The following is a 27,924-nucleotide window of genomic DNA, read 5'->3' as shown; positions in this document are numbered from 1 at the left end:
ACTATTAATTTTATATTTATCGTTTATGATCTTGTAATTTGTCATTTTTTATCTTACGTTTTTGAGCTATCAGTTTTTTAATATTAACCATTTCCGCTGGAGAGACTGCTGTACGGGCCAGCTAGCCGCCCTGTAAAACTGCTGAACGGGCCAGAAACAATATATTTCAAGATTTTCCCATCATTATCAATAAAATTTATAATAAATTATAATTCTCAATAATTTATCTCACGGTATAAAATTGAAGCAAACAAGGGTCGACACATGTAAAGCTAAAGTGTTAATAGGTAGATAGAGATTACTTTACCATTTAGAGTTGGTGTAGAAATTTATACAGCATAAGACAGTTTAGTAGTGAAATTAATTATTGCCTTGTTTGAATAATTTTCGTTTTATAGCGAAATGTTGCAAGACATAACATTATTTATTATCTTTTTGGATATGGACCCTTTACTACATTAGTTATTCGTGATTGTATAGGAATTTTCGATCATCATAAATAACTTTTAATTATACATTTTAAGCTAAATTCTTTTTCTGCGCGTTTTTATATCATTATTTACAAGTGGAATTATTCTATTTATTAAATATAGCAAGCAAATGGTGTAACAAAATTTTCAACATTTTTTTTAACATTGAAGATATTGCTGTCCTGTAGCTGTTTGGCTACATATTTAACTGCATATTAAGTATAAAAAATTGGCATGGTCGATGATCCTTCATTCAGGATCACTGATTCCTTAAAGGTCTAGATTGTTTTTTTTTCAGTCTTCTGTCTTCGGGACTTGTTTCAGAGGTCCCCGGGTTCGATACCCACTTCGAGCAGCCTTTTGTCAGGCAGCAGTGACAACGATTTTCACTTGGAAATATTGATAGCAATGTTTCCAAGTAAAAATAGCCCTTGCCCGGCATTGCTGCACCAATAAAAAGTCAGCCCTATTAGATTAATTCTAATAACAAAAATCATCAAATATGGATGGATTAACCATTGGGTTACCATCTAAAAAAAAATACGAAGGAGAAGTTTCAGCCCAACAGCTCATAGAACGTAAGGTTCTGATTGCTGTTAAAAATATAATTAAAAAAAGAAAGTCTTCTGTCTTGGGAGTTCGCCAGCTACTATAGTTGTATGCTTGTGTTTACATGGTTATAAGGCCAGGCAAAGTGGGATGTGCTTCTTTTGCTAATTACTTTTTGAACTGTTTTGATGAGGAAGCCATTATGCAAGATTTGATTGGACACATACCATGTTTGCTATGAGTCTTATAATTTTTTATTGTGTTCTCTCTAAGGACTTAATTCATTTTTCGTCTCCTGAGTTCAACCCCATAGGTCCAAATGGGTACTATAAAAACTTTGTATATGAGAACTTTTTTGCTCAGGCATAGCTTTCAGTTACGACCTATTTGCCAATAGAGTGACTTAACCTTACTCTGTAGGTGATTTATTTTATGATTTTTGGGTTGTATCCAGTTCAATTTTTTATCCAAATAAATACCAAAGTATTTGATGGTGGAGACTTCGGGTATAACCTTATTATTCATACTTACATATTACATGAAGGGCATTCGTCACTTTTCAGCAAATTTGCAACATTACATAAAAAACATGTCTTATTTTCATTTGCAGAAGGCGCCTTAGCATAACAGACAAAACAGAGAATATCATATCAAATTTGGAGGATTGCTCTGAAAATGAATCTGAAACAACAATGACCGCTATATCATACGCTACTGCCGAGAAAATAAAATCCTCTCAAATACCAATCAAGGCAAAAGCACCAGGACAACGATACGACCTCGGCGTACTGCGCGAAACTGATGACGAACGGAGGCGGAGAAGGCAGTTGCTGGAAAGAGAATTTCGATGTATCAATGCTAAAACATTGGATGCTCCATTACAAGTCTTGATAGGTGTGTAGACAAACATCTGGTTAATTTGGTTTCATAGTATAATTAGTAAAAGTTAAATTGGACTTTTGTTACCCACCCCACTCTGTTAAACATATGTAAAAGATATAATATTATTAAAAAATTATAGTTAAATGTTTATAACAAATATTTATATATTTACAAATATCTAATTCCCATCAGGCACGCCCAATGCGCAAAATTCGTCAGCACTACCACACCAAGCTTATCACCGCGCCTATTTGGCAGCTTCTGAAGATGCAGACAATTTGGGATATGCGGACAATACCGGAGAAAGGATTTCACTGTGCCAATTGCGAACATCTCGCTCTCGATATTCCAATTTTAGTGAAGAGCCCACGTTCATTTGCAATTCTAACCAAGCGGGAGACTACATGCCCCGAATTCAAAGAATCACATATCAGGTTTAGGAAACAGTTACTGAAAAGATATACCTAATAATAGACAATTACTGTAGAGAGAAACTTTATACTTTATTTTTAATTATTTATTTTATTTTGTCAAAAATGTTACAATGGAATAGTAATCGTGAAAGTAATTTAAAACGACATATAACTAAAGGTATTTCTTTGTTATAAAATAAACTTCTCGACACATCAGGATAAAGAGCGACTACCACTGATACTCCATTCGTAACATATCCTGACTGCATTCGTATGGAAATAAAAGAATTTAAGTCATTTTTTGACATTAGTATTTTTCCTACATTTGATTATTAAGAATCTCTCTGGTTTATTGGTTTATCTATAATAACCAATAATATTCACAAAAATTTAAAAAAATCATTTTAAGCCGTAAATCTCTATTTAAATTTATTTCTATAAATATTCATAGCAATTATATTTTTTTTAGGCTATGGTAGATAGCGACCTGAAGGAATCAGCACCCGGGGTCAAGCTTCGTTTAGTGAGAAATGCACATGTCTTAGCTAATAACATGAATTAATACGGGCAATGGTCTTGAATTAGTAATGTATGTGAATATCGCTATACTAGATACTTTTTAAACACTTATACTATTATTTAATGAATAATAACTAAATTAATAATTTCAGAAATAATTCAGCCATGAAGGATGATTGTTTTCGCACATCTGATGTAACTATGTGTAATTTCTAATTTGTAAATTATCCTTAATTTTTTATCATGCTTGATTGTTCTTGAAATATAGCATTTTATTACATATATGTACATAATTTATTATATCTACTATATTTTAGTAATATGCACAATAGTTACTATAAGACTTACATATTGTTTCAGATTTCAGTATCAAAAAGATCTTGAAGCTTTTTTTTGATTCAGTAATGATAATCATGAATACTGAATTATGTTAATATGCACATTTTTTTATTTATGCTACAACTGTTTTTAAAACATCTAGTAACAGAAGTTACTAGATCAGATAGTCAGAGTTAATTGCACAGAATATGTAGCATATTATAAAATAATAGAAAGCATGTTCAAATACAAGCTACTATGATGAACTTTAGTAAAAGGTAACAGAAAATTAAAGAACAAAATAATACTAAAATAAAATAAATAAAAAGGAAATATTAAGCTAGTAAGGAACTTCCCGTATCGTAATTTAAAATATTCAAACGCTCAGAAAAAAGATATATTCTTTTTGAAAAGGTTTAATTTTTAACTTTCCTTAACCTACGGTTATAGTAATCGAAAAAAAATCGAGAATGAAATTTTTTTGAGGTTTCGGAACATTTTGGCGTACCTCAAGAAAAATGGATGTATGTGTGTGTTTGTGTGTATGTGTGTGTGTGTTGTGTGTTCGGATACAAATTTTCGTCGACGATTTCGGGAATACGGTTCAACCGATTTGAATGATTCACAAAACATTCGATTCCTATCGATAAGGAAACGTGCTGATTAGTTTTTGGTAGAGGCAGGTGTAGCCCCGTTTCAAAGATAAGGGGCAAAAGGTGCCAAAAATCGTAATTCAGTTTTTGAGAAAGCGAAATGACCGATTTCAATAATTCATTACCATTTTCTTTGTATTGACAAAATGAAGAACTAATTAATTTTTTGAGAATGCAGGTGTATCGGTTTGGGAGGTTCTGTGAAAAAAGTAGCAAAAATGTGCCATTTGGCGGCCATAAACGATCATTAGACATATGTACATCAAATTATCAGATATATTATAGAAATGTTAATAATAATTGTGATGACAATAATTTCGAAAAAAAACTAAAGAAATATTATAAAGATATTGAAGATGAAAGAGATTGAAGAGATAAAAAATAGCTGACTTAAGGCTAAAATAAAAAATGGCTAAATATAGAATGAAATATGTATATATAAAAAAATTACATAAATCTCTTATACCAGGCACCAGATATCTCTTATACCAGGCAGGAAATATGAAAATATTATGTCAATGAAGAGAAAAAATTATATGTTCAAATTTTGTTTACATTTTTATGGGTTCCGTACGAGCGTTTATCCAATAGACTGCAACACGGCGCTTACGCGCTTTGATATTTCATTTCTATAAGAGCTACGCAGCGCGATTGCTTTGAAAAAATGTTTACAAAAAAATTTAAAACAAAAAATATTCAAATTTTTCATTCATTTTTTTCACAAATTTCAAGATTCTCAAAAATTTCTTTAACCTTTGAAAAAATTTAATTTTTGGTACGGAAAGTTCCAGCAATTTGCCTTAAGGCACGACGCCATGCACCACTAGTTGGTGTTCTCATCATATAAGCAGGTGAGATTATGGCAATGCTGTTGAACAGAACACGAACAAATTTATTTGACAACCTGTGACTTATGTAAGCCCCATAATATCGATTTAACAAGAACAATTATCTTCAAACTAATGTATTTGATTAGTTGTTTTTAAAATGGAAGATTTGATTTGCATGTAATAATAAAAAAATTATAGTTTTTGCACAATTTTCATTAAGATGAATAATATTGCTTTCAACATCGATAATTCCAGCAACGCTTTATTCAATGAAAACTATCGATATATTTTATTCGATTGTCAGGCGGAGCATTGCACGGTGTATTTCTCGTCACAATATCCTAATTTATGAACAAGTTTTATACAGTTCACCATGGCTTCATATATTACTTCTAGAGCTATTTTAAGTCCTAGTAAGTAATTAAAATTTTCATGTAATAATCCTACACTAAACGACAGTAGTTTTGAAATGTGCCTTTGTGTGTGCACCACATAGGTTATGTAGTTAATTACACATATAAATTAATATTTTAGTTATTTTGTGTTCTTGTTTTAGTTCTCCGGCAGACTTTAAAGAGATTAATATTGTTTAATGAATCATCGTTATGTAAATATCCCGTTTCGAGTATATTGTGCATCAGTCCTCATCGGCGATCTTATGCAACTGAAAAAAAGGTCTTCCTAAGGGATAAGCCACATTGTAACGTAGGAACTATAGGGCATGTCGACCATGGAAAGACTACACTCACAGCAGCCATCACTAAAGGTGCATTACATATTTATAAATGATAAAACTAATTATATAGATCTTTACAGTTTCAAAGATTATGCTAGCATTACAACTATGCATTTATTTAGAGTACTTCAGGGTTGCATCAATAACATGAAGAAATACTGGTTCTTGGTATATCCATATAATGCCACATAGTTTTAGTTAAATGTTAATACCATAGAATGTACAGTTGTTTTAAATCTGTTATTTTTTATACTTCATATCAGAAGTTGGGGAACCGGGGTAAATTACACCAAATGGGGTGAAAGTGTAATTTTTGGGGCCAAAAGTATACATTTTTAATTTAGATTTACTGTACAGGTAACTCCCGCATAACACGGATTTGGTCTAATACGGTTTAAAAATTGAGACCATCCCCCTCATAACACGGTACTTTCGGGTTTGCATAACACGGTTTAAGAATTGAGGAAATTTTTAATAAAATAAGAAATATAGTAAAACCTATGAAAAGCAAACTGTATTTAATCTAAAATTAGTAAAATCACCGTACAATAGCTCAATAAATGTGATGAAACTAGTGCAAAAAAAAACTAATTTGATATATATTATTAGAGCGCGTATGTTCTATCAAAAAAAAATTTTAATATTTGAACTATATATTAAATAATTCTTAAGCAATTCTTTAAATAAAAAGAGCATAAAAGTTTAATAAATATTACTTTACATGTGTTAAATATATAAATATCATTTTGCTAAAAGCAAGTAATCGCAAATATAATTTTGTTTGCAAAAAATAATGCACGGATCTAGAGGTAGTATAGAAAACTGCTCAGAGGATGAGGATATCCTCTAAAAAAGGATCATGTTGGATAGCACTTACTTGTTAATTATGACGAAAAAAATCATATAATTTAAATAATGTATATTACTTCTTAAAAAAAAATGAATTAATGTAACAATATTTATTATAAAAGCATGTTTTTTTTGAATTCTTGTAACGTAACTCCTCTTTTTGTACTAGTTTTTTGTTCCTTATAACACGGATTTGCATAACACGCTAGTTTTCTGGAACGTAACTACCGTGTTGTACGGGGGTTACTTGTATTTGCTACGTAGATGTCCATATGAGAATAATCTCTTTGTCATGAAGGTAATATCGACTTAGACAAAAATATTTTGTGAAAATTATTAAAAAAGTTTCCTGACTACTGCATTATATTAATCTTAATACTGGAAAAGATTATTTTTGCTCTTCTTTGAACAAAAACCATTTCAAAATGAATGTAATTTGATTCGTATTTTGTAAAATATTGTCAATTATTTTACAGTATTACTTTTGTTTATGAAAATAAATTCTTTCATATGTTGCATTTGAACATTATTATATTTTACCTTCTATGCACTCAATCTATTCATTATTATATTATTCATATTTAATAATTTATTTGAACATTCTAATTGATTCTATTATATTATTCATATTTAATAATTTATTTATTATAGCCATTTATTTTTATTAATTTTGCAAGGTTCTTAAGTGTTTATTCACATTTATTAGGTCTTGATAAATTTGACATTGTTTTAATTGTCTATTTCAAATAAAAGTGATTTTATTTTTAATTAAATTTTTGTATTAATATGAAGTAATTTAATATGAATTTCATTATTTTCTATGTTTGCAATGCTTGATTTATATATCACTTACAATTTACATATTATCTAGTACTTGCTGATCGAGATATGGCTGAATCCAAGGGCTACGCAGAAATTGATAATGCTCCTGAAGAAAGAGCTCGTGGAATTACGATTAATGTTGCACACATTGAATATCAAACAGAAAACAGACATTATGGTCACACGGATTGTCCAGGTCATGCTGATTATATCAAAGTAAGATTATATGATAAAAAATGCAGGTAATACGTATATTACACGGTAGTTATGTTCCAAACAACCAACATTTTACGGAAATCTGTGTTATATGAAACAAAAGACTAGTACAAAAAGAGGGGTTACATTCCAACAATTTAAAGAAACATTCTACATACTTTTCATAGTAGAGTTTAATATAAATGATAAATTTTCTTACTTGTAAAGTATTAAATGAATTAAATATTTCCTTCATCATAATTAAGTGCTATCTGAAGTGAGTGTTTTCTTTTTGGCATGAATGACATCCTCATCCTCTGAGTGTTTTTCTGTACTACTTTCAGATCCCCATGCTCTTCTTTTTGCAAAAAGCCTGTTATTGGCTTGCTTTTAGTGAAAAGATATTTATATACTTCTTTATTGATGTTGAGCACATTCAAAGTTACCTTTATTAACTTGTGCTGATTTAATTTGAAATTTCAGAAATATGACTTACTTCTTGGTTAAAACTGGACATTGTTTATTATCATATGGAGATTTCACTAATTTTAAGTAGATCAAAATAAAGTTTGCTTTTAATAGGCTTCACTATATGTTTATTTTATAAAAGTTTGTATGAACACTCGGTTTATGTTAGAGCAAACTTTAGAGGTGCTTTAAAAGTATTATAGAAGTACCTTATGTATGAGGGTTCATGTATAAGAGCATTTGGCATTGTTCATCATATTTTCTATCTGAGGTTTCTGATGGATTTCTAATACTTACACTATTTCAGAACATGATCACAGGAACTGCACAGATGGATGGTGCCATTTTAGTAGTAGCTGCAACAGACGGTGCTATGCCTCAAACCAGGGAGCATTTATTATTGGCCAAACAAATTGGTGTAAACCACATCTGTGTATTTATAAATAAGGTGATGTATTTTAATTTGATGTATAAGCATATGTTTACTAGATGTCTCAATATTTACGTTTCATTGATCTATATAGAATAGAAAAGAATAGAACTTTATTAGAACAATTTAAGTCATTTACAATACATAATTCTAAAAATTCATTTACAAAATAACAGGGATATTTAGTAAATAATTTTTAACAATATTTTTAAAAGTGAATACGGTTTTGCATCTACATCCATCAGGTAGCTTATTATAGTTCTTGGCTCCCAATGAAGTACTTAGCGATGATATATGTTTGGACGTATCACAGCATTTTTATTCTGCGTATTGTGGTCATGGACATCACTTCTCAATAAATGATTTGTTTTATCAGCATGCACCGCAATAGCTTGTTGCCAAACATAAATGTTTGTGACAGTCAAAAATTTGTATTTGATGAATAGCGGCTCGCAAGGCTCTTGGGGTTTGACTCCTTCTATTGCTCTAACTGCCTTCTTTTGTAGATCCATAACTTTCAAGTGTGCACTATGTTTTTAAGCTAATATTCCGTATGAAAGTCCAGAATGGGACATAGCAAAGTAGGTTTCCCTGGAACATTCCTGGTTTATTATGGATCTAATTCTTCTAATGGCATAAATGGCTTTCAAGAGCCTTGTGCATAGCAAATCTATATGTTTGGCCCAGGTCAGCAAACTATTCATTGTTATTCCCAAGTATTTTACTTCACCGCCTTGAAGTTCAATATATCTTCTACTAGCTGTAACATTAATAGAAACAGTTTTATTTTCATTCAGTACAATTTTATTGGCGAGGAACCACTCTTCAGCCTGTTTGCAAGCATTTTGCCTTTTTTCATTCCTAACTTTTGTCTTTGCTTGCAACTGCCAGTGCCGTATCATCTGCAAACTGGGTCAAATGACAATTTAAGTTGGAGGGCAGGTCATTCACAAATATTAGGAATAGTAGCAGACCTAAAATACTACCTGGTACTAGTTCTGCATTACTAAGTTTATCTTGTCAGTTGATGATTTGTGAAGTAGGATTACATCAGCATTAACGGAACACCTCTCAATCCATAATATTCAAGTTTTGTTAGAAGTATATTGTGCGGTATGCGGTATATATATGTATATATATATATTTGAATAGTCTTGAATTTGATGTTGATATATTTCATTTGAGTTTAAAAGTCGGGAGTTACATCAATTTTATGATTTTTTTTTTATAATGCATATTTCAAAAACATTTTTTTCTCAAAATTCTATTTTGTAATGATAATTATAGTATTTATATAATTTTCCATCTTGATTTCTGTAAGTGAACATTTTTGACTGAATTTTTATTGAGATTTTTGAGCTTATGAAAAAGCTCAATTTTTCACCAAAAATTTTTTTTTATCAAAAGTTGTCTAACTCATACACTTATTAATGTATTGGATCAATTTTCTTAATTTTTTTTTTTTTTTAAATGCATGGATGCAGCCCTAAATTTCACTTTCTTACCACACTTCTCAATTTTATTAGTAATTTTTAACCTGATTGAGAACTGTTCAATTATTGTCTTTTTGTGAAAATTTTTTTTGGATTTTTGATACAGCTTTTTCAAAGTTAATGAAAAAGCTTAATTTTCTATGACAGGTTTTAATTTTTATTTTTATTATGAGTTGATCACCTTTAACATCCTTTGAATTTTCTGAAGACATCTCCTTTATTTTGTTACTAGACACCACTAGACACTATTAATTATATGACTGCCGAGTTGAAAACCAACGGAACCCTTTGCCCTGGCAAAGGTGTAAAAAATAAGATAAGAGTAAATAAAAATGTATTAAGTTAAAAAAGGAATTTTTCAAGACATAAATTAATTTAATTATTCTTATGGTGCTGATGAATATTTAGGTATTATTCTTGTAAAAATGTGTTCTTGAAATTTGTATTTGGCTTTGAGTAAATAATGTACCTTTTAGTTCGGAAAATCACTTACGATCAAAAATTAGACATTGGATGTGTTTGCCTACTATGGGGTAATTTGATGGATAATTTTTAGAAAAAATGCAAATAAACATATTACTATATTTTGGCAATAACTGGGAAATTTTCTGAACATTTTTCGATAGTTGATTGTTTGATGTGTGTTATGTACTGTAAAGTATGTTGTTTAGTATTTATAGTATAATTATTGCTGTGATATGCTCATAAGCTTATATATTATATATTAGGATGCTGCGTGATATATTTCACTCAAAGATGCATCTAATACAGCTCAACAATCAATCCGATTTTTGGTTAGATTTTTATTTACATGCATAACACAGCAATGTGTCATCTTTCACTGCTAGTTTTTTATAAAAATCACATACAGTTTTTGAGTTCTAATGTTAAAATATTGAAATTATGCTGTTACACTAGTTCATTTTTATTATATTGGTGGTTAGTTGATCAAGTGTGATGTACAGTAAATATTTATATTTATTATTTAGTATTGAAAAAAAAATACATTATTTGAGTGATATGCAAAATTTCTGCAAACATATTCTAATCATTATTCAAAAATTGATTTTTGTAGGTTGATGCTGCCGATCAGGAGATGGTAGATTTAGTAGAAATGGAAATTCGAGAGCTAATGAATGAAATGGGATATGATGGTGATAATGTACCAGTAGTTAAAGGTAATAGATATTGTAGAAGCTGCTTAGTGTTGTGATGAATATTGGTTTTAAGTTTATATCTTACAGGCTCAGCCTTGTGTGCACTGGAAGGTAAAAGCCCAGAAATTGGTGCTGATGCTATTATGAAATTGTTGGCAGAGGTAATATTTCTTAAAGATCTGAACTATAATTTTGTAACATTATGCAGAAATTCTTTGAATTAATTTTTTTCCAAATTCCAGTTACATTCAAAAATTTACACTTTATTATTCTAATATCTAAATCATTATATTTAGAGAGATAATTGTTATATGATTAGCACATTTATTTAATATTTTAAAATAATTGCTTTTAATGGGACTAATTTTTGTGTCAAAGTTTTTTGATTCAGTTTTAGCTTTCATTAAATATCAATAGACACAGAAAGATATTAACTAAAGAAATTATTTTTTAGGTGGACAGATACATACCAACCCCAGTGAGGGATTTGGACAAACCATTCTTGCTTCCAGTAGAAAATGTATACAGTATACAAGGAAGAGGTACTGTGGTTACTGGCAGACTTGAACGAGGTGTTTTGAAGAAGGGTGCTGAATGTGAATTTGTTGGGCATAATAAGGTAATATTTGACAATGTAGTTTTTTCTGTCCTGATGACTTTTTTTTTAGTTAAAAATTCAACATTGTTATCTTTATTAATACATACAGTCAAGTTTATTTACATTCTTATTTTTCTATACATTTTAGTTTAAATCTATAATAATTGGATATTCTTTGAATAGAAATATAATCTAAATATTCAGATATGTTTATATATTTAGAAAATACAATTGTTATATTATTTAACAAAAACTTTAATGTTAATTGATGTGAAATATCAAATACAATCAATAATTTTTATTACTTAATTTTCTTTTGGTTATTCTTAATTGATATATGTAGACAATTTTAACTTTTCGTGGGTGCAGCTGATCTGACAGATACAGGGCCCATATTTTAGAGTATGTTGCTTCATGATGTGAAGTCATTGAGACTCTCAGATCTCAGTAGCCGCATTATTTTATGTCTACTATTTATTTGTTTGCATTGGATTGCCTTTAAACTTTGCATATGTTGCCAGTTGGAATTTTGTTAAAAGAAATGCACAGAGCCAAATTCTATTTGACATGCAAAAAACATTGAGTTTGCATAATTGTTTGTCGTCTTAATAATTTTTTACATATAATTAATTAAATTACTTATTTCAGAAAAGGTTTGTGCATCAAGCATTTTGAGTGCATATACATATATTTATATTTTTCTATATTATAAAAATAAAATTGAACCTAATACTCATTTTGTTTTTATTTATTCATAAAATACATATTCGGCATTGTAAAAACACTTAATAAATAGAAGTATATACAACTATGAGCCTCCTGTAAATCTACTTGAAATCTGTTTCTGTCAGATACACTGCATCCAATTTTGTACATGTTTTGACTGTGCCAGACGAAGGGTTAAGAATTAATCTGAATAATTTAAATAACAAGTTTTACTTAAATATGGGACTAAAATATATACATATCACTCAAAGTTTAATTAGAGAATAATGTTAAACATAAATGGTTACATGTTTGTTTATAGGTTTTGAAGTCAACTGTTACCGGAGTAGAAATGTTTCATCAAATTCTAGAAGAGGCACAAGCAGGAGATCAGCTTGGTGCCTTAGTTCGTGGAATGAAACGAGATGATATAAGAAGAGGAATGGTTATGTGTAAACCAGGATCTGTAAAAGCTCAAGACAATGTAGGAATGCTTTTTTTTTGTTCCTCTTGTTATTAATAAGATATAAACTTTGTAAACATTTGCATCTTAAACTCACAAAATATTGTCAATTATTGTTTTGTTTATATTTCGTTTGAACATTTCTAAGTTTCAAGAAATCTTTTTACTCCGTTTCCTCTTAAGGAACTAGTTCATAGAAGTTTTTACCTATAATCATGTTATTTCTAAATTATATTTATCCTTGGTCCTTCAATCATTACAGGTGGAAGCTCAAGTTTATATTTTATCAAAAGAAGAAGGCGGTAGACCAAAACCTTTCACCAGTTTTATTCAACTGCAAATGTTTTCAAGAACGTGGGATTGTGCTGCACAGGTTGTAGTACCAGACAAAGAAATGGTTATGCCTGGAGAGGATGCTAGGTAAGTGTAATGAAGCATTATTCTTCCAAATAATTTATTATATATATAATATATCATATTTGAATATATTTAAATATATCTAAATACTTGTCATTCATACATCATTTTAGACTCGTTTTAAAATTATTCCGCCCCATGGTTCTGGAACAAGGACAGAGATTTACACTTCGTGATGGATCACTTACTTTGGGCACAGGAGTTATAACAAAAGTATTACCACCACTATCTGAGAAAGATCGTTTATTAATAACAGAAGGCAAAAAGGCAAGAGAAAAGGCTTTGAAAGCTGCTGTTGCTAAATAAAATGTGAATACATATTCATTTTTAGATTTTAACTTATATTAAGGTGTTAATTATTGTCAATATATCTTCTTATACTACTCAGATCTATCTTATTGTTTTGTTTTTCAGATATTTTTTTGACATAAAATCTTGTTTTCTGTAAATCTTTAGATTTTTGCAGTAATATCATTAACAATCATATCATTTTGTGAATATCGTATCAAGCATTTTATCTTATACTTGAGTAATAATCAGTTTACATTTAATTCGAAACAAGTTTCATATTATAATAAAAAAAAATGTTTACCTTTTATCAAACGCAAGTCAGCAATAAGTTAAAATTATTTTTTTATAGTAGCATTTTATTTCAAACGAATGTTTGATTTATAAAGAGAGCTTCAGAAGTGAATTATATTGAACAAAACTGTTAATTGTAATCAAGTAATTTTGATGCAAGTTACACAAAACAAACCTTCAAAACTTTAATAATATTGATGGCTGCTTTAGTTTATTATTAATATTTTTTAGCTGTAAATTATTTTTAAGTATCACACATAAAGGGAGCTAAGTAATTCGTGGCAAGTTACATGGAATGAGTATAAGGGAAGAAGTATTAAGATAACGGACTATTGACAAGGAAATTAATATAACAGGAATTGCATAATAAGGATGCAAAACAAATAATTTCAAACAGTGAGTAACAATACAAATTTATTGAGAATTCGTACATTTGTAATAATAATTAATAGTTTTCAAATCATACACACTGAAACTTGTATGCAACTGGCTTAACATTATATTAAATTATAATTAAAAATTAGGCGAGTTACTTTAAAAAGTTATATTACACTCAGCATTCATGATTACAGCACTCACATTTTTAAATTTTTCACTTTACAGATGATTAAGAATAAAAAAATACATCTGGCGTTAAAATAATTATTTCACGACATTTTGCAGAACCCATTCTCTATTATTCAAATTCAAACCCACCATTTTCATTAACAAAATATACAAAACATTCATGTTGTCTATAACAAAGTAACTTATAAGTCTTCATCATCTTCCGGCAAAGCGGTTTCTTGAGCCTCCTTCAGATCCTTCTCTATCTTCTGTTTCCATTCTGGGTCCATGGTGACCTCTGGAGGCACCAATGCTGGCATTGCAACGAACTCTAAGTTGGGATCTCCAATAAGCTTGCGAGCCAACCACAGGAATGGTTTTTCAAAATTGTAGTTCGACTTGGCAGAAATATCGTAGTACTATAAGTAAATAGAATATTTTATAGACAGACTCAAACACAAATTTCAAGTAACATGTAGGAATTTACATACCTGAAGGTTCTTCTTCCGGTGGAACACAATACTCTTAGCTTTAACTTTGCGGTCCTTAATATCAACTTTGTTTCCACACAGAACTATCGGTATATTCTCACAAACTCGTACTAAATCCCTGTGCCAGTTAGGAACATTCTTGTATGTTACACGGGACGTGACATCAAACATAATCACAGCACACTGGCCTTGAATATAGTAGCCATCACGAAGCCCGCCAAATTTCTCTTGGCCGGCGGTGTCCCATACGTTGAATCTGATGGCACCTCTGTTTGTGTGGAAAACTAAAGGATGCACCTCTACACCTAAGGTAGCGACGTATTTCTTCTCGAACTCTCCGGTTAAGTGACGCTTAACGAATGTCGTTTTGCCAGTACCACCGTCTCCTACCAGCACGCACTTGAAGGATGGCATATCATCAGTCATCTTGATCGATTATAGATAATGCTTACTTCTGCTGTAAAGCAATAAAAATTAGGTTAATTACAATAATTAATCAAAAAACAATATTCATACATACTACAATGTTGAAATTGTAAATACTATTCGAAAAAAAACTAAATACGAACACAAAATAACTTCGGCGGCTAACCAACACAAATACCCGAAACTACTAAAATCGTGATTAAAGTGCAATTCTTATACCATTAAATAGATGAAGTATAAACGGACTACGTTTCTATCCAACGTTGCGCTAAAGTTACACTAAACGTAATGAGATGTAAATAGATTTTACTTACGATTTACGAGTCCTATACCGTAGCACAACTCGCTGAGAGATTATTCGTTATTCGTCTGTTCACCGAAAATACTGCGAATATGGCCGCTTTCTAGGCGGTTCTAAATCGCATCCAAGTGACCAACATAAAAACACAAAATTTTTGATGATGTCAGTAGCAGTAGTCTATGGACAACAATTGTACAATTTAAACCTGTCAATGTTAATATCTGTCTATCTTTTGATTTTATCAGAGTATAACTAATTAAAATAAAATCAACATTTGATTATATTATGTTTATTATTAGCCTAGTATTTAAAAAGAATATTTATAAAATAACTAACTATTTATTTGCCCGCTAATAATGCCATCTATTCTAAATTATGTAAGTTTGTTCATTCAAAACTAAACTGATTAGCGTTAATTACGTAAGATATTCTGCATAATTATCTAAAATATGAATAATAATATATAAACGATCTTTAAAGAGTTTTAAATTTTAAGCAGAGTTTAATTATTATAAATTTTAATATTTTTCTAGTATTATTATTTTTACAAAATAACTAACATATGAACTTGAGTTTGAGTCTTAGATATTATTAACGAATCACAACTATATAATATTAATTAGCATCATTTTTCTTAATTGATTGTAATATTCGTAAGTGAAAATACATGATATATGTAGTGAATTTTATACTATGCATTGAATTTACATTGAGCTTCGCCCTACTATGCTCATTGAAGTAGTAAAAGTTAATTTATTTGTTTATAGTTTAAAGATAATTCCATGGCATATCTAATTAAGCGGTTTCGAGGTACGTGATGGATCAGAACTTTGATTCAGTTAAATATTCGAAACAAAAACAAAGCTTATGTTTTCATGTTCGTATGTTGGTAAGTCAATCATTCATATGCTACTCTACTAAAGCTGTGTTCGAGTTTTGTCAGGTTCGCGGAGCTAGAATACAGTGGTCGCTAGAAAATATATTTATGTTTAGATCTACGTCTAAATACGTGCTGAAAATATGACATGATTTTAAAAATAGTAAACATAACCAGGAAATATTAGTATTCGAATACATATATTTATATTTATAAATTAATATAAAACAATACAATTCAGACAGATAAATCAATTCTGTGTTCGCTTGTCAAAGAGTGTCATAATCATGAAAAGTCATTAAGTTATGCAAAATAGTGTCTAAATAAATGTAATCAATTATCGATAAATGTCTCGTTAAGCGACACATGAATCGTTCCTTTGACGTCACTGACGCATGCGCCTTGCTACAAACGGACTGCAGAATTGTTCGAGTCGTTGCGTGAAGATATCGATTTTTATGAATATAGTGGCGGTGCCTGTAGTGTTAGTGCCAGTTGAATAGAAAATCTAGTGGATGGAATTTTTATATAAGTCCCGTCGTATTTTAAGTGCGTGATTTTATAAAATACACAATGACGAAAGATAGGTTAGCTGCGCTCGTCGCGGTAAGTTTAATACGATTACGAATTAATTTTATTTTAATATTGTATTTTTAACGTACTTGTGAATAATTCGATTTGTATAATTACATTGTATGATGTATGAATATTTAGTTTTAGGTTCATATGACATTTCTATTGCCCCACCCTGATAATGGCATTTTTATGTTTGATATATGTTTGATAAATGTAGAATTATTTTTGATATGTCAACTAGTGTCAAAATTAATTTTGATCAAGATTCGGCTCGCTTTTTATGTAGTATTTTAATTATATAAATATAACGATATAATAAATTAAAATAATTCTGATATAACCTATATTAGTTGATTTTCATTGACCCTTTAGTAAATAATGACAGAATAAATTTCTTGTTTTGAATTTGATAAAGTTTTCGTAATGTGTATATGAACTATGAGTGACATGAATTAGATTTTGTGTTTTTTAGTGCATGAGGCTATTTATATTTTTGTTTGTGTTTGTTCGTCTGTCAATATATTTATTGCTATCTTTTAAACAAATCGAGTCAACGATATGCAATTAATATATAATTGATTAATGGAGTCAAAGTTTAATTAATTTTATCAGCAGCAAACATTAAATATATAAATTATGGATCTGTACTCAAATTTGCAGATTATATTTTATAGTGAGCGTTTCGTGTCAGTGTTATTAAATTTAAATTAACGTTTTCGTCACTTTTTATGTAATGTTTCTGTATTTGTCATCTTCTTAACTACATCTGTTAATATTTTTAACTATTATTGCTTTTGCCACATTTTTACTTTCCGAAGGGTCAGTTATTATAATCGTCCCAACATCTAAAGTTTCAGTGATTTCTGAACATTCATTAAAATAAATTGATGTATGTGTATATGTAAATGTATGGATACAATTTTTCGTCCACGTTTTCGGGAGCACGGATTTGAAGTATTCAAAAAGCAATCGATTCCTTTTGATAAGGAGACGTGCAGAGATAAGAAGCTAAAAGTGTAAAAAATGGCAGTTTTTTGAGAGAACAAAACTTTCGATTCTAATGATTCAACAAACATTTTGCCACATGATATTTATTTTTATTAATTATTATTTATTATTATTATTATTATTATTATTTATTAATTATTAAAACTTTAATAAGGTTAACTATGTAATTTTTTCACAATTTACTACCTTAATTTTACTTCCAAGATTGGTACTAATTACAGTATAAAGTAATAGTAAAAATAAAATAACAATAATATTTATTATTCATTTGATCGTCAAGTATATATTAATATGAAATTTGGTTCCTTGAGTATTTGATAATTGACTTTGAATTAAATTAACCTTTATATAAAGCTTTCAAAATTTCATGAAATATTTCAAGTTTATTTTTTGCTTATTAATTCTACACTATTTAAATTTTGTACTAAAATATAATTACATTTATCTACTTCTTAACAGTAAGCATAAATGTCATATAATTGCTGATCTTTGTCATTCTTATAATTGGAGTTCTTATTTTTGAAATTCTACCCAATCTAAATGTTACAAGTATGTAACTAGTAGTTTAGTCTACAGTTTTCATATATTGTGTAAACTTGCAATCATTGTTTTCTCGCCAGTCAATTTGTGAATATCAACAATCTACATATTTCAGAACACTAATATGATAATGTGTTTATATATACATTCGGTGTTATTGGATGAAAACGAAGACGATTGTTTATTTAAAGTGTATGTTTATACCAACCGCTAATATGTAGTGAATCACTTTAATTCACTCTTCATTTTTTCATAATGCATGTGGTGTTTTTTTATCAAAACTATACTGATCAATATAAATTTATTTCATATAGATAACCTAATTTTAATAATTGCATATTAAATTGTATTGTATGTGTATATGAGTAATATACTTTAATATCCAATCCAAAAAAAATATTATATAATTTAATTTAACTCTGATGTGGGTTTTCATTCACATTAGTAATTAGAATTTCGTTATCAAGCATCTAGTTAGTAGTTTTAGGTTACACTTCCCATAATCTTCACCCTGAAACCACATAGTTTATGCGTTTGCATCCCCGACTTCGCCGTTTCGAAGAGCAAATTGGAAATTCATTCAGGAAGCAACCGTCTTTGAATTATATTGCTAAATGTCATCTCCGTAGAGATGATTATAAATGATAATTACATTTAGAAATCGGAGATACGATGGAATTGGTTGTCATATTCATCCCTTATATAAATGATAAACGATAAAAAAGCAACTAGTGGTGTATCTTACGGCTAATTGGTGAAACTTTCCGTATCGTAATGTAATATTCGGAGAATATTAAATGTTTTTAAATATATTATTTTAAATGATATTTCAAGTTTATAAGTAAGCTTTATAATTCTAGCTAGAATTAAAATTAAAATCAATTAAATTTTCAAAAAAAAATTTTTTTGGAAATAACAAAAATCAAATCAAATCAAATAATTTCTTTTGCTTCCTCCAAAACATTTGTTTCGTCAATACAAACAAAAGATTTTTTGAATCATTCAAATCGCATCTTTCGTTCTCTCAAAAACTACCGTTTTTTGCACATTTAGCTTTCTATCTCCAAAACGGCTGGACCAGTTTTTGTCAAAAACTAATCACCACTTTACCCCATCAGTAGGAATCGAATGCTGTTGGAATATTTCAAATCGGTTGATTCGTGAGCCCGAAATCATGGGCAAAAAATTGTATTCACACAAAACACACACACATATCCATTTTTCCTAAAGTATTCCAAAATGTTCAGAAACAACTAAAACGTGAAGATATGCAAAAATTTTCATTTTCAATTTTTGGACGATCACTATAACTTATCCTACGGGAAGTTAATTATATTATATTATAAGTTAATTATATTATTTAATATTGATTCATTAAATATTTCATTTTAAATCAATGAATGTTAATTTTTTTTTAATCCATATATGCATTGCTAATTAGAGCAATAAAAACGCATTAAAATTATTTCATTATCAAAATTGTTTCTTATCACAAAATTTAAAATATTTTCTTTCACTTTAAATTCTTGTTTTTCTTGATAAATGTTTTTTGTATATAGTCTTCTGCCTGCAGTAAGATTAATTATCCAAAAGTTTTACGTCACTTTCATTCTAAATAATAAATCTTCGCGCAAAATTTTCTGTTCAACAAGAAGAAAGTAACTCGAAAATGGCCTTCAAAGGATAATGCTTACTCAAAATGCTTCAAAATTTTGTTATTTCAACATATGTTTCTACGTTTATATATAATGTTCTTGCCGAATTTATTTCTGAAAAGTTCAGAAACTTTTAGAAGTCATAACATCAAGTAAAAAAGGAAGAGATTTTAAAGTTTTCCGTCTGAAACAAAACGACGAAAGTGCACGATTTGCAAAACTAAATGTCGAAAATGGATTTATAATATAAGAAATATTTTTTAAATTTATTAATACAAAACCTAAAATACAATTATACTGAAAATTTCGCTGGCTGGAAATTCGCATTCGATAGTTTTTTTAAATGACTCATAGAAAAATTAGAGTTGCAACGCGCCCCAGTGATAATATTCAGCTCCGTACAATTCGAGGCTCTTATAAAGTAAATATTTGAATAGAAAAGTCATCACGAGTGATTTTTTCTCTAATTTTCTAAATAGAATACAAATGATACCTTCCACAAATTTTACGTTATTTTTATACTTCTTACAGGTATATACTTTTTAATTACTCCGTTATAGATACTGGTTCCTTATTGATACTTACAAGATGAACCTTAGGTTTTATTGTTAATGTTAACCCAATGCAAATATAATAAACCTGCCTACCAAATGTACCTACAGACATGTTTCAGAAAAATAATGTTTTATTTGCCAAATATAAGTTAATTTAAATTCTTAAAGGTCCATAAATTAATATTTAAATTATTAAGTTATCATAAATATTTTACACATTAATCATTTCTGATGATACAAAAATAAAATAAATAAATGTGATTTGAACACGAACATAAAAATTGGTTTTATGTCGCCTTAACCCCGGAAATATCCAGTCATATATCTATTAGTAGTTTATTTTTCCTCAATTTTAATTAACTTCCATTTGGGTAAGTTTTAATAATCGCAAAAAATCGAAAAGAAAATATTTGCACATTTTTAGTGGTTTCTGAACATTTTTGCATACGTTGGAAAAAATGTATGTGTGTGTATGTGCGGATACATAGACGTAGACTTATGCACATCAAATCATCATATATTTTATAGAGATTTTAATAATAAGTACAGATTTTGTTCACTATTCTATTGGTTTTGTACCAAGATTTATAATGTTAACAGCTACGAAACGCGATTGCTTTAAATAAAATTTAAAGCTTTTAAAATGTTTAAATCACAGTACGGGAAGTTCCAGCAATTTGCCTTAAGGCACGATGCCGTGCATCACTAGTTAATTTCTATATTTAAATTTTATCAAAAAAAGGTTCTACTTGTTAGATCTTAAACAACAATTTACTGTACTTCTTGTATATAAAGCTTTATAAAAAGTTTTGAACTGACTAACGTATTTGCCGTGCATTGTAAAAGCTCGTTTCCATTTACTTACACCTAGTGCAGTGGTTTCCAACCTTTTTTGCACCGCGCCCTTATTTTTTTCTACAGCTTAATTTTATAATTACTCAACTGATATTATCAGACTACAAATTAATATGCAATATTATGTAAAATATCCATAAAAACTAATTATTTTTTGTTCATTTTTCAATATCGTTTTCAAAATGTTGGATTATTTTTGATAATCCAACAAGTTGGAAACCGCTCATATTAGTGTATTGTTTATATTTAGAGTATCTTACTATATTTAAGTAAATACAATATATACAACCAAGGGTTGCTTTATTTTGCACTAGACGTATTTCACCGTATGCATAATCTTCAATCTTCTTAATTACCTTACTTAATTATATATTTATATACCAATTTTCTATTTATAATATTAAAGTGTACTTCGCCTTCCATCCATGGCGTTCTTATATATAATTCCACGTGTATTTTGCATGTCAGTAATTTAACAATTATATAATGCGAAAGTTAATTGTTCATGTGCTTCCCTCCTTGTTGGGGTATCGTTACGGCAAACCGCGTTTCGTAACTTGTTCAAGTGCAAAGTTTACTTAAATGAGCGGGAATTTGCTTCAATGTTGATTCGTACTTTAAGCATTATCTCTCTCGTCTTATTATACAGATCTTTAAGTATTATTTACAAAATATATTTAATCAAATTTGTATTTGATAGAATAATCTAATTGGTATACTAATTAATTCAATCCGTATGTGTTTTGTAAAGTAGTTCAGGAAGTTGCAGAAAATATCAGAATCCGATTTGTGGTTTTGTTTGTTTGAAAAGATTTATTATTCAATTAAATATTACATAAAGGAAATGTGAGTAATTAGGATTTTGTATATCTATCTTACGATAATGATACAATTAATTATTAAATAATCATTTGTATTGGCAATACAAATTAAATAAATTATGGAAAAAAATCACAAAAACCATATTACAATGTAAAAATTGTGTTATTATTAATATATATAGAATTTGAGAATTAAATATTTGAAAATTGAGCGGGTTGAAGCGCAATTCTGATTGATATTATTGTTGCAACGAAGTAATGAATAAACTACTGAATCTCTTATACAATTTATTTCAACTATTACAAAATAACAAATAATTATAAATACTACAATTTTAATAAAATATAAATTATAAGTAGTACTAAGATGACCATATTTTTATGCCAAAACTGGGCGGCTACTTTTGTAGTTATGGTAAAATTTTAGTTTAAGTTAAATAACTTAAATATGATTTAAAATAACAAATACTTTTTAAGGATAAGTTAAAAATTGAGTTTTTTAAGCATTTTATATAATTCTGTTCAATTTTATTCATATATAACTTAGTAGTTAAAAGTAGCACTTACTCCAGATCCTCAAGTTCGTTTTTGTAATTTGTCAATAGTAAAATTGATAATGGTTCAAAATTAAAAATGTGTGGCGCTATACATCGCACATAGTATCGTTTCTTATAAGCTTACTCGTTGTATATATCATTTTCAGATATTTGATGGGTAGATGTAATTTTTTTGTCAAGAATTGCAAAGATTCTATAAATAAATAATGCTTTTAGAAAAACTCGGGACGCAAGTAGAAAACCGGGACGTATGGTCACCTTAGTAGCACTCTCACTAATTTTACATATGATATGTGACAAATAAATAATGAAAGTAAATATTAAAACTTTTTTCTAAATTTAGGTTTATATAACCACGGATACCTCTATAATATGTTAAATGCGAATTCTATGCAGATAACTCTACAATCAATTTATTTGTTTTGTAGCTATTTTTCTTTCCAAATGACTGCAAAATGAATCCATGGGTAATTTCTATTATGAAACCTTCACATCTTAGGAATTTAACGATTTATAAGTGAATTTATCGCTCTGTGTTTGCAGTACATTATATTGACATCAGTAGACACCGTGTTCTCTAGCTAGTAAATTATTTTATCAAATAATTGCTTATCCTGACCAGAATCAATTTTTTCCTATTTAAATTACAAGTTGTCTTATAATTAAAAAGACATTCAGTAATTATTCTGAGAATTTACATAGCTATGGATGTTGTTAGAGAACCACCCAATGGAGTTTTCTAAATTAAGGGAAGTGTGTACTGTTTACTAAAGATGCATGACTACAATTAAGCTCCTTAACCCCGATTGATTATCGTGTTTCACTATATAACAATAAATTTTAATTTCAACTAGTGGGGTGTATGGCATCGTGCCTTAGGGCAAAATGCTGGAACTTCCCGTACCGTAACGAAATTTTCGAGGAATACTGAATGTTTTCAAATAGATTATTATTAATATTGTAACATTGTCTAATATTTATAAGAATTATATAAACTAAATTGCAAAGTTTAAATTATCTGTTTAAAGTATATTAGAACTATAGTCAGAATTAAAAATAAAATCTGAATTATTTTCGATATACAAAAAAAATATTTTTTGAAACAAAAATTGAAAAAAAAAGTTGAAACAAATTTTTTTTTCCAAAATTCCAAATTCGTTCTCAAAAACTCGATTTCTATTTTCTGCACTCTTTGCTCCGTATCTCCGTAACGGCTGGACCTGTTTTTGCCAAAAACTAATCAGCTCTTTTCCCTATCAATAGGAATCGAATGTTTTTTAAACCATTCAAATCGGTTGATCCGTGCGCCCGAAAACGTGATTGGAATTTTGTATCCGTACATACACACACACACACATACACGCACACATCCATTTTTTCTGAGGTATGCCAAAATGTTCAGAAACCTTCAAAACGTCGAGAAGTGTAAAAATTTTCAATTTCGATTTTCGGCCCATTACAATAACTTACCCTACGGGAAGTTAATAAAATTGTCTGATAGTTTTCTCATCTTCTCAAGTTAATATTGAATTACCTCTTTGTGATTTTAAGTGTCATTCAAAACCAATAAAGTTTCTCCAATTGCAATCTGTGACAGTTTACTTTAGTATTTTAAAATCCAAGATGTTCCCGAATGGATCTAGTACCGCGTTTTACGAGTTCGTGAAAATGACATGCTATAAAGGAAGAGCACAGGCCCGATTGCTTCCAGTGCCCGCGATTCACTGTCGTTTAGTGTCGGTGGAGTGAGCATTGCTCTACGATACGTTATACGGAACGTGACGATTCCGTCGCTGTCGTCTTGATGTTTGAACTACCGCAATTCCATCTCCAATGTACGTTTGATGCTTTAAAATATTTATAAAAATGAAGACGTGCTATTGACTTACGAATAATCTATTAGCGTGTACCCAATTTCTGTTTTACCGCGTCGTTATTGCAATCCTCCCGTCCCATGTGATATGTCACCGCCCATTGTTATACTCTATAGTGCGAGAATATCTGATGCTTCTCAGCCGGCGAACGCTACCGGTTGAACGTCCCGCAGCCTGTTGCAAAGAAAACCGCATTTGATGTTTGATTCGTTACAAATAGTTTATTTTCACGATTTTGATGGGTTATCATAACTTCAAAATGATTCAATTTCACATTTCACATAAAATAAAATGAAGAAATAATTGGTAATGCATTAATTTGCACATCGTTTTATTTACATATTTGAGAGTTTGTTTAAAATTTATCAAAAGATTATTTTTTAAATATAGTCGACAAAACTAAAAATTTTAATCTCGTATTGTCGAAAAAACATATTTTTTATTTCTTTGATGAAGTAATCTATCTGGAATATCTTTAGATGATTTAAGGATGTTCGAATTTTTCGAGACAAACGAGTGTTTGATTATTCTATCTAATTAACTTCTCGTAGGGTAGTTATAAAAATCGAAAATGAAATTTTTTGCATTTCTCCACGTTTTCAAGGTTTCTGAACATTTTGTCATACCTCAGAAAAAATGGATGTGTGTGTATGTATGAATACAATTTCTCGTCCACGTTTTCAGGCGCACGAATCAACCGATTTGAATGGTTCAAAAACATTCGATTCCTATTGATACAGAGATGTGCTGATTAGTTTTTGGCAAAGGCAGGTCGAGCCATTTCGGAGATATAGGGCAGAAAATAGTAATCGAGTTTTTGAGAGAACGGAGCATTCGATTTTAATGATCTAAAAAACATTCAATTCGTAATGACGGGGAGAAGTGGTGATTAGATTTTGGCAAAAGCAGGTCCAGCCGTTTCGTAGATGCCGAGCTAAATGTAAAAAAATAGCAGTTTTTGAGAGAACTAAGCATCCGATTTGAATGATTCATAAAACTTTTTTCTCAAAAAAAATTTTTTTAGTATATCGAAAATAATTTAGATTTTAATTTCTATTCTGGCTAAAGTTTTAAAGCTCACTTATATACTTTAAATAAATAGTTTTAACTTTGTAATTCAGTTTATATAACTCTTATATATATTAGACAATGTTACAGTATTTATAATAATCTATATGAAAACATTTAATATTTCTCGAACATATTTTGTTACGGTATGGGAAGTTCCAGCAATTTGCCTTAAGGCAAATAAGGATGCGATACACAACTAGTTTTTAATATATTTTAACAAATAATTTACTGCGAATATTTATGGAGCAGGAATTGAATCCTATTTGTGGTATATTATATATTTTAAAGCAGATTATAATGATTGTTCACATTATAGTTTATGTATTTATGTATATAATGTCGGTAACGCGAGGATACATAATTCTCAATTATTTTATATACTTGAGCATTGCATCGTTTTAGTTTTTCCGTGTCAATTTATTCTTACCATCATGGTCATATTCTTTCTCACCTGAAATGAACCAACAGTATCATCGTTATATTGAAAATATATGATGTTTTAAGTTAATAACAGTTAAATTTTTGGAAGTCATATTTTTTTTGTAGAAGTTCGTTCTTATCGACGAAGTTTTTGTGCTTTTTTATTCAATAGACTATTAGTTGAACTTTTATTACTGTTGAATGTATTTATTATAATTGTTTTTTGTTCTTTAAACCATTTTTTTATCATAGTTGATGGTGCTAATAATGACAGCGACTTAATTTTGATTGATCCATCATATATCATATATAATTAATTAACTTCCCGTAGGGTAAGTTACAGTAATCGCAAAAAAATCGAAAATAATTTTTTTGCATTTCTCGACGTTTCAAAGGTTTCTGAATATTTTGGCATACCTTAGAAAAAATGGATGTATGTGTGTGTGTGCGTGTGTTCGGATACAAATTTTCGTCGACGATTTCTAGAACACCGATCAACCGATTTAAATGATTTAAAAAACATCCGATTTGTACTGATAAGGAGACGTTCTGATTAGTTTTTGGTGCAGGCAGGTCTAGCCGTTCCGAAGATACGGGGCAAAAAGTGCCAAAAACGGTAACACGGTTTTTAAGAGAACGGAGCGTCCGATTTTAAAAATTCAAAAAACATTTTACTTGTATTGACAAGATGAAGAATTGATCAAATTTTCATGAAGGCAGGTCTAGCGGTTTCGGAGATCTAATGAAAAAAGTAAAACAAAAAGCCATTTGGCGGTCAAAAATGATCATTAGACATATGCACATCAAATTATCAGATATTTTATAGAGATTTTTACAATAAGTATGAATTTTGTTAACATTCCTATGGGTTCCGTACCAATGTTTATCCGTTAGACGGCGACGCGCCGCTTACGCGCTTTGACATTTCGTCTATATGCAGTTAAAGCAGTACGATTGCTTTGAAAAAACGTTCAGAATTTTCAAACTATGCCAAAATAAAGAAAACTTTTTTTCAAACAATTTTTTTTTTGTTTCTCAAAAATCTAATTTTTTCGAAGTAAAATTTTTTCAAAAATGTTAATCGTTTTCAAAAAAATAATAATTATTGGTACGGGAAGTACCAGCAATTTGCCTTAAGACACGATGCCTTAATTGCATTAAGACAGAATTCCGCTTACAGCTAGTTTGATGTCATCAAATTAGTCAAGAAATCTATAGTTACAGATAAATAAAAATAATAGTTAACCTGTGACTCTAAAATAAATTTCTTGTTAGATTTCAATTTCTATTGATCATGACTTGTTTTTTCTTTCATAGCTAAAATTAATTTATCCTGATTTCGCACGAAAAGATCCTTTTGTAATTTGGGTAACAGATTTTAATGACGTTATCATATGACCGTTAGTCATATACGGAACAAGGAAACTGCGAATTTCGAACAATGAGATATTGAACTCGACGCATGCGTACCAAACGGCGAAGCACGAGAGGCAGCAAGAACTAAATATACGCAGTGCGGATATAAAGGGCTGAACCGGGGCCCTGAAGCGGGTTTGAGCCATGGTTTATTACATGCGAAATTAAGCACTATGTCAAACATTCATGACCACGGATTTTCGCGAATTCTACCGCCCATGATTCAATTCACGAAAATATTGGCCGTTGTTTGGGACTCGACAACTAATACGCTGCTCAGATTAGATGTACTAATGAATAGAAATTAGCAAAATTTAGTTAGAATAATTTCATTGTTTAGGTGATTAATCATTAATTATGGAAATAAAAATAATAGAATCAAACTGC

The 27,924-nt window shown here is 29.4% G+C and overlaps 4 protein-coding genes across 9 annotated transcripts in view; 3 read left to right on the top strand and 1 right to left on the bottom strand.

Annotated features, from left to right (window-relative positions):
- LOC113376716 overlaps positions 1 to 2,884 on the top strand; it is a 320,611-nt gene extending 317,727 nt beyond the window's left edge. The window contains exons 3-5 of the mRNA XM_026616737.1: positions 1,630 to 1,913; positions 2,094 to 2,335; positions 2,784 to 2,884. Of these exons, the coding sequence (XP_026472522.1) occupies positions 1,712 to 1,913; positions 2,094 to 2,335; positions 2,784 to 2,876 (537 nt within the window). The 5' untranslated portion in view covers positions 1,630 to 1,711 and the 3' untranslated portion in view covers positions 2,877 to 2,884. The remainder of the gene's footprint in view (positions 1 to 1,629; positions 1,914 to 2,093; positions 2,336 to 2,783) is intronic.
- Positions 2,885 to 4,887: 2,003 nt separating this feature from the next.
- On the top strand, positions 4,888 to 13,288 carry LOC113376677 (elongation factor Tu, mitochondrial). The gene is made up of 10 exons (XM_026616684.1): positions 4,888 to 5,047; positions 5,191 to 5,400; positions 7,091 to 7,257; positions 8,012 to 8,152; positions 10,703 to 10,805; positions 10,872 to 10,945; positions 11,239 to 11,403; positions 12,410 to 12,571; positions 12,813 to 12,970; positions 13,081 to 13,288. The coding sequence occupies exons 1-10, from the start codon at positions 5,008 to 5,010 to the stop codon at positions 13,271 to 13,273; spliced, it is 1,413 nt and encodes a 470-aa protein (XP_026472469.1). The 5' UTR covers positions 4,888 to 5,007; the 3' UTR covers positions 13,274 to 13,288.
- An 805-nt stretch (positions 13,289 to 14,093) lies between these two features.
- Positions 14,094 to 15,468, bottom strand: LOC113376541 (GTP-binding nuclear protein Ran). 4 transcript variants are annotated; one of them, XM_026616495.1, is made up of 3 exons: positions 15,327 to 15,432; positions 14,587 to 15,040; positions 14,094 to 14,514 (listed from the first exon to the last, which is right to left on the bottom strand). In XM_026616495.1, the coding sequence occupies exons 2-3, from the start codon at positions 15,010 to 15,012 to the stop codon at positions 14,299 to 14,301; spliced, it is 642 nt and encodes a 213-aa protein (XP_026472280.1). In that variant the 5' UTR covers positions 15,013 to 15,040; positions 15,327 to 15,432; the 3' UTR covers positions 14,094 to 14,298. The 4 variants fall into 4 exon arrangements, with proteins under 4 accessions (XP_026472280.1, XP_026472279.1, XP_026472281.1 ...); XM_026616494.1 differs by lacking the exon at positions 15,327 to 15,432 and adding an exon at positions 15,232 to 15,322 and having other exon boundaries at positions 14,587 to 15,043; XM_026616496.1 differs by lacking the exon at positions 15,327 to 15,432 and adding an exon at positions 15,156 to 15,289 and having other exon boundaries at positions 14,587 to 15,043.
- A 1,019-nt stretch (positions 15,469 to 16,487) lies between these two features.
- Positions 16,488 to 27,924, top strand: part of LOC113376597 (syntaxin-1A) — a 75,429-nt gene continuing 63,992 nt past the window's right edge. Inside the window, exon 1 of one of the 3 annotated variants that reach the window (XM_026616576.1) lies at positions 16,488 to 16,796. In XM_026616576.1, the coding sequence (XP_026472361.1) occupies positions 16,764 to 16,796 (33 nt within the window). In that variant the 5' untranslated portion in view covers positions 16,488 to 16,763. The remainder of the gene's footprint in view (positions 16,797 to 27,924) is intronic. The other 2 variants (XM_026616575.1, XM_026616574.1) reach the window with 2 other exon arrangements.

This window comes from Ctenocephalides felis, unplaced genomic scaffold (genome assembly GCF_003426905.1).
Source record: "Ctenocephalides felis isolate EL2017-DRISC unplaced genomic scaffold, ASM342690v1 CF-g0.4_SCAFFOLD_01886, whole genome shotgun sequence".
In the NCBI taxonomy this organism is placed as follows: Eukaryota; Metazoa; Arthropoda; class Insecta; order Siphonaptera; family Pulicidae; genus Ctenocephalides; species Ctenocephalides felis.
This window is presented reverse-complemented; position numbering and strand designations above follow the sequence as displayed.